The sequence below is a fragment of the Eurypyga helias genome, unplaced genomic scaffold (assembly GCF_000690775.1).
Source record: "Eurypyga helias isolate BGI_N326 unplaced genomic scaffold, ASM69077v1 scaffold14541, whole genome shotgun sequence".
NCBI classification, from domain to species: Eukaryota; Metazoa; Chordata; class Aves; order Eurypygiformes; family Eurypygidae; genus Eurypyga; species Eurypyga helias.
The window spans coordinates 12,796-20,287 of NW_010232906.1; the positions used below are offsets into that span (position 1 = coordinate 12,796).

General features: G+C 43.0%; 1 protein-coding gene across 1 annotated transcript in view; it reads right to left on the reverse strand.

Moving 5' to 3' along the window:
- Positions 1 to 6,508: 6,508 nt before the first annotated feature.
- UBASH3A (ubiquitin associated and SH3 domain containing A) overlaps positions 6,509 to 7,492 on the reverse strand; it is a 22,527-nt gene continuing 21,543 nt past the window's right edge. Inside the window, 1 exon segment of the mRNA XM_010161555.1 lies at positions 6,509 to 6,648. Coding sequence (XP_010159857.1) covers positions 6,509 to 6,648 — 140 coding nt within the window.

Sequence of the window (7,492 nt, forward strand, 5' to 3'; positions counted from 1 at the left end):
ATATACAATGGGATCAGAGAGAGAATTGAAGGGATCCTCTTTTTTCCTTCATCTTTTATGGCTGAGCACAGCAACATATGGGCTGGGATATCCCTTTGGTTAGTTGGGGTCCGCTGTCCCCTCCCAACTTCCCACATCCCTCTCAGCCTACTTGCTGGCAGGGCAGCGTGAGCAGCAGCAAAGGCCTTGACCCTGTATAATCGCTGTTCAGCAACATCCCTATGTGTTATCAATATTGTTTTGGTCACAAATCCGAAACGTGGCACCTTACAGAACACTATGAAGAAAATTAACTCCATCCAAGCCAAAACCGGTACAGTATCCCAAAAGATGACATCGCTTGAAAGAGTCTTTTGTAACCTGCCTTGTTCAGCCTGTAGGCCCACCAAAGAGGTTACTTGTAACCTGCTTCTCTGTGCCCAGAGCATCTCTCCAGGTGTGGCACGGGCACAAAGATCTCTGCACTGAACGCTGCTGAGACGTGTGGGCAAGCGAAGTGAGAAACTACAGCTCAGATGCAGGTGTCTTTGCATCTCAGCACTGCAGAATAGCAGAGTCTGAAGTTTTATTGTGTACGTGAAGTGGAAACAAAGCTGTAAAAGAGATTTATGCGTTTACCGTTTTCTAGTGCCTGGAATACACAGCTTGGCTCCGCTTGTGAAGGCAATTGTTTGTGATCCATTTGCTAACCCACACAATCACAGAGGTTTTCACTGGCAGAGTTATTTCCACAAACGACTCATTAGAGATTTTTCTAAATAGCACCATTACTTTGATGCCCTGGGGCAGTTTCTGAAGCTCCTCAAGCACAGTGATGTATCAGATGATTTTAAACTGAACACCGCAGTGTGTTGTAAATTAACAACATCCTGACACAAGTTCTGTGGGGCCACAAAATCCCATTTCTTAAATACATCTAGCTTGCCATTTTTCATAATGACTAATGCTTTGGCAAGGTTCTTTGGAATAAGCTGGTACTGGATTCTAGGTTATATTGCATCTACTTTCCATTCTGTATATGACTTATTCAGCTTTCTAGCTTATAGATAGCAAGAGAAACCTGGCAGAATACCTGGGAAATTATATCTTAGTATCAGACAAATTTAGCTTTAAAAGACAGAAATAAGGTCATTGTATTTTCTATGTAGTCTGTCAAAATCGGATTAATCAATTTTCGTGAACAGATTTGCAACAGAAATTCCTTCTGGGAATTAGAAATCATACGTGTGTTAGTAGCATCGCGATTTGCTTCCCCCACCAATCTGTAGCATTTTGGCATTCAGAAACCCCAAAATGCTAGATTTAGGCTTTGGTTTTTCAATTGTGCGATTACACAATTAGTTTCATTAATGAGCCACTTTCAAGTGGATCAGGTTAAGTGCTTCTAACAACATGGTTTTGATTTTATTCCTTGCATCCATAGAGGTCGGAGATGCTGTCTCCTGGGTATCTTCACCAAGTTCCCAGGAAGCTCAAGGAGATGCTCTTTGCAGGTTTTGCACAGCTTTTCTGCAAGTTTTTCTTCGAAACAGTTGTTAGAGTTGCCTGGAGTGCTCTCCAGACCCTTCGTGATCTCCACAAAAAAAATGGACTGTAAAATTAAAAGATTTGCTAATTCCTTCCATTTGGTCAAAGCTTTTGGACTCTTCTGAAGCTCAAAGTCATGAACATTTAAATTTTTCATCACCCACTAAATAAAGCACTAAAAGATCAAGACCAGAGCCATACATCCTTCTGAACTCACAATAAACAGCTGCATACAGTCTTTCAAAAAAAAAATTCCTTTTGTTCTGAGGCATTTCAGTAACAAACCTCTCAGGAGACAGTCAAAAACTTACCCAACTGCTTTACTCCCCACCCGATGATTTAAAATTGTGCAAAATGAATAGAAACAACTACTGTTCCGAGTCAGCAGAACTGCACATTCACCTTGCACCAGTATCAATGCTGGCACAAGGTGAAAGCTTCAGAACAAACCCCAGAAACAAAACATTCCTAGATTTATTTTTTTTTTTTTTTTAAATATTGCTTTTCAGAAGAACTAAACTCAAGTACCTCTCCAGGAAGTTCTCCCTAAAAAGTAGTCCCAAACGTTGCTACACATTTCTATGTTACCGTCCTTTCAAAGTGTATGGAAGGAGCATTCCTGTTTGAAACCAAAAAAACGCTGCTTGTCCTCCCCATCCCTCAATCACACCAGATCTTATCTAGTCATGTAAATCTGAGGTTGTGTTTGCCCACAAGGTGTCACCATAGGTTAACTTCATTGTAGGTGTTGCGCTATCAAAAGAATACGTACTTTCAGTTTTTAAGATATAAACAAAACATTCAAATTCCCTTAGTACTAAAAGGACCTATTAAAGTATATAACTTCGTAATGAAATAGATCTGATTACTCCATTGCAATTTTCTTTAAAGCAAAATCTATTTTTTGAAGTTGCCTAAAAAATCAAGAAACTGGAAAACAATTTCCTATTCCTTTTGTTTATTACAAAACCAGATTCAAAGCTGTCAAGGATATTTTCTTCTTTTCACCTGTGTTCAGCTATTATTTTCATATTATGAACACACCACATCTTCTTTCTCTCCTAAGTACTAGATTTTACAGCTAAGAACCCCTGTACATCATAGAGATAATTTCATCTCTCATCCTAAAATGTGTGGTTTAGAGGTGAACCTGTGCTCACATGGGGTCTCAGGAAAGCTAAAAGCAGGGTCCTTGTGAGTAGAAGAGCTTGTCCTTGCCATTTTGTTATTAAGACTGAGATACTGTTTCAATATCTTGCTATTTCTGCTCCTTGTTCTTTCTGTTCAATTGATTTGGATGGTAGAAAAAAGGGAGTATTTATAAGTTAAAGTATTTTGCAACTAAGCATTTGTACCATACCTTCGCAGCACTGTCTGAAGTAGCAACAACCACAAGATAAATATTTAAGTCCCCAAACCCTCTTTCTCACCTGCTCTGAGTTTTAATTAATTGCATTCACCGATGTTAAATTCATTGGAGTGCATCAGTATTGAAAAACAAAAGCATAGTGGGATTCTGATTCAAGTGTCTTAGCAATCTGCCTATTAAGCATATTTAGTTTTCAAATAGTGTTTTTCATGCACTGTGGGCCTTTTGATTACATGCCAAGATCGGGTAAGCTGGTCTAATCCTTCCCCCATGTCCCCCCTGACCTGTAAGAAAGGCCCTACCAGACAGAGGGGCACATCCCCTCTCAGCACCTGCCTCTAGGGCAGCCTGCACCTGCTTGTTTCCGATGGGCACTGGATGGACAATAGGATTAAACTTCTGTGAACTGGATTTAGTAACATTCTTTCTGCATACCAAAAGGAGTAAAGCAAAGACAAGTATTTCATCGCTATGTTGCACACAGTGGCAGTAGCGTAGGAAAGCTGTTAGAAAGGAGGTGATGCTGTTCTTACAGGTTACTTATCACAATGGACCCACCCTGACATTACTTCTAATGTCATTAGGTAAAGGGAGCGATGTCATATTTTTGTGTTTTAAAAGAAGAAACAGATTCTTAACCCAAACTGGTATTTACAGCACATTCTAGGATTAATAGGTAAGAGTATTACAGAAATAAACCCCCTTTCTAAAAAGATAGGGGAAAGTTTCTCATGAAAGCACTTGAAATTTTATGCCAATAATGCTTTTAAATTGACCAGCTTTTTAAATGGCTTTGAAGACTCCTGTTCCTGAAAGAAACTTCCTTTTTCTCTTTCTTGTCAGTCAGTGCCACCTCCATATTTCCCAGGGAGGTGCATCATGCAAGGAGAGCACAGCTCTCATCTACATCACCTTATCTGCTCCTGGCTCCATCCCCAGGCGGGCAGTGTGCCATCATGCCCTGCTTTTAAAGGGTGTCATTTGAGCAGCAGGCATTTTCCCTTCCTGTGTGAACCTGGAGCACCATCATCGCTCCCACCCATCCTTATCCTCACACAGGCTTTTTTTTTGCCCCAACAACCCTCTGTGCCCAGGCCACCAAGCTCCAGACCTCTTCTCATGCAATATAGTTGCATAGGTATGTGGCCCAATGGAGAAGAAAGGCATACGCTGTGACTTGCCTTTGTCTCTTCTCACTGCAGAGAGGAGGGATCAGTCCCAAGGCTGGAGCAACTCAAAAGGCTGAAAGCAGATAGACTGGAACCTGGGATACAGACTGCAAAAGCTATCTCAAAAGGCAACATTTCAGAGGTGAGGGACAACAGTAGCATGGACCATAACAACTACAGCTGCTACCATGTGTTAAAACAGAGCCAGGTCCTATCCAGAGCCTGTATCCCTAGCAAAACCTTGACCCAGAAACACACCCCAATGCTCACACAACCTCGGTACCACACACCTCCAAGCCCTGGTCAGAGCTGGGACCATCTTTCACATGGGCATTTCAGTCTGGGGTGACAACTTCTCAGATGACACCTGTCCTATGGCTTGAAATCGCTTGATGAAATGAGAGCAAATCACACCAAAAGCAATAGATTTCATAGAAAGGAAAGCCCCATGGGAGCACTATGAGCTAGGAGCCAACAGCTCTGTGGGCACTGAGCTTGGACCTCCCAGGAAAAATGGGAGATGTGCCGTGCCATGGCCAGATTCTTGCCCCATCCCACCCCCATTGCCCCACTGTCCCCGTTTCCTCCTCCCTTCCCACTTGGACAGCTTCTTTGGTGAGGAAACAGAGTGCCCAAAGGGACTGCTTTGCACCACGGGTGGTTGGGCTTGCCACCACAGCTAGGGCTGAGCCTAGCCCCAGGGAACAGGCCCTGTGGTGGGAGGCCCTTGCTGGTTGTTGTTAGCACTGTGCAGATGATGTTCCCTCTCTCATCACCTTCCTCTTCCCCTATGTGCTGATTTTCTTGTACTGTATGCTCCTTTCTCAGCTAAGCCTCTGACTCACAGCCCTCACTGAAGACCACGGAGGAGCCTTGCCTCTGCCCCTCTCAGCTGGCAGCAAGCGCGTGAAGGGGTGAGGTGCGGAGCAGTAACAAAGCCACAGTCTTCTCAGCACTGCAGTGGCATCCTTCTCCCTCAGATCAAGAAGCAGCTGTGTACTTGGGGTTTTACCTTTTTCCGGGGCCGTTTCTGTAGCCACCCATCTCGTGCTTGGGCTGCAACCAGCAATGCAGTGCTATAACCTTCCTTGCATCACTCGCTAGCTGAAGAGCTCCTGCCTTTGCTCTGGGGCGTTAGATTTTCACTTTAAAATTACAGTGCTGTTAGAAAAGCAAGAGCCCAAGCAACTTAAAGCCAAAAGGCATTATTTCAGGTGCAAGACTGAGATACAAAGTCTCCACGCCCACAGATAAGGGTGTTTGTCAAACACCCCTCAGCCTCAAAGCCTGAACGTTGGATGGGCTCTAACCCCGAGGTTAAAGGTATGCATGCAGAGATACGTCAAGGAGGAGCATGGAAATGAAGAGCGAAAATGAAAACTTTTTTAGTCATGCTGAGAAAGATCAGAAATCTCCATTTTTAACTCCCATGTAGAGAAACATTTGTGCATTCCCAGAGGTAGTTACCTGAGACGATAAGTAGAAAGGAAATTTGGAAAGGATATCTGCCTCTGTGGAAAGGCATGTTCCTGTTTGTGTGTAAAATTTTGGGGCTACATTTCCTTAACCAAACAAATAACCAAGAAAAGAGATACAGAGACATTTGGGTGACTTGTCTGGTAGGTGTGTCCCCATTTATACAATTTGGCATGGAACAGCACAAAGCAAAGATGTTGTCCTGCGAGTGCCACCTCAGTAAGTGTCCAGCAGTTAGAGTTGCTCACATCACAGTTTTGTCATCAGCACAGTAATGCAGGGCACCTTTTTTGTCCCAGAAACCATAAAATGATCAATTCAGTTGTCTTCCAAAAGGAATCTTTTAGTCTCTTTTGCTATATGGATCTCTTGAGAATCACTGAATGGGAAGCTGTTGTGATAGAAAATGGACCCCCTTTGTAGAAGAGATAAATAAGTGGTCAGTGTGTTGTCTGCTCTCGCAGGACTGGCGAAGTGAACAGGAAACCCAGTAGCTTTAGGTAGAGCTGGTCTCCTCTTTGGGTAGGAGATGACTTTTTTTTCAGTCCCAGTTTCTCTGCTTGTCTGAAAATATCCAAGTGCATGAAAAAAAGCAATTCTTACTGAATGTATTTTGGTCTTGGAAAATGCAACATTGCCTACTTTAGTGCCTTTAGCAGTGGAATTTGTAATCAGAGAGTTCCATATTTATTAAAGGTTGGTACTCATTTAAAGGTTAAAAGGTACATCCTTTATGACCAGAAGAGTTATTGTTCACTTGCATGCCAGTTCCTAGGTTACTTCTTGTCAGCCACTGAAATAAAAACAAAATTCAGACACCAAAATTGGAAGTGTTTTTCTGTCCTTCAGCAACTGAGAGAGGGTAATTCCCACCCTCTGTAAGTCTTCCGGATGAATCACTGGACTGTGCTGAACCATAACCTGTCTTTGGCTCATTTTTGACGACTGCAAAGGCAGAGCCGGTCTTCTAATCTTCCACGATACCATTTCTCCAGTTAAACGCTGCATTTGCTCCATGAGTTAATGTCTTCACTGGTGGGTTCACCATCTGCCACTTGTTCTCCTCTTTAATCTCTTCACAGAAACACATGCCCAGCGACGGGATCTACGAAAGAATTTGCCAGCAGAGTGACTAGCAGGGTCTTCGCTTTGACATGAAAGAGGCAGAAAAGAGCAAACCCTAAGACTGCTCTGGGAAGAGAACCCAGGACATTTTGCCACTTTAGAGATGAACTAAAAACAGACTGGAGGCCTGTGATAGCTGAGCTTGTGTAATCACCCCACAGTTACATTTGGATCTAATGATCAAAATGTTTTCACTCCTTATGCATCAACAGTGGTAGTAAAAAAATATACCTAAAGACTCCGGTTGGCCGTACGAAGGCAGAAGGTAAGGAAAGCCAGCGTGAAGAATTTTGCCACTGGTGATAACATACAAATAAAATAAAGACCTTGGCAACCAAGCCTCAAGCGCAGGCTCCACTTATGAAGCTGCCAAGAAAACCTTTCTCCATTCTGTGGCTGAGCACCGAAGTTGTGAACTTACAGTGACTTGAAAAAACCCACTACTTCTTAAATAGTGGCTCACTGAACATAGCTGCAGGTTGCACTCACAACACCATAGGGAGGAGACGGAAGACTTAGCCCTGTTTCTAAAGGAAGAAGGGTAGCTCCAGATGGAGAGGTTTCCAAATGTGCCTCTTGTCTGTGGGTGTTACCTGGCATTGACTTTCCAGGGGAGTTGGATGACAAATCTCCAAAGACTTAGATGCTAGTCACATACTGTTCACTGGCAGAAAACCCTTCTTTTGACCTGCAGTGCTTTGCTAAAACTATAGGAGATTCCCTTTGTAATGACAAAGCTGATGTCATTGGTATTGGCAAGCATGTCTCACTGAGTAAGCAGGCTCCTTATTAAAAGTATAACAAAACAAAAAGAAAGCTTCCTGCT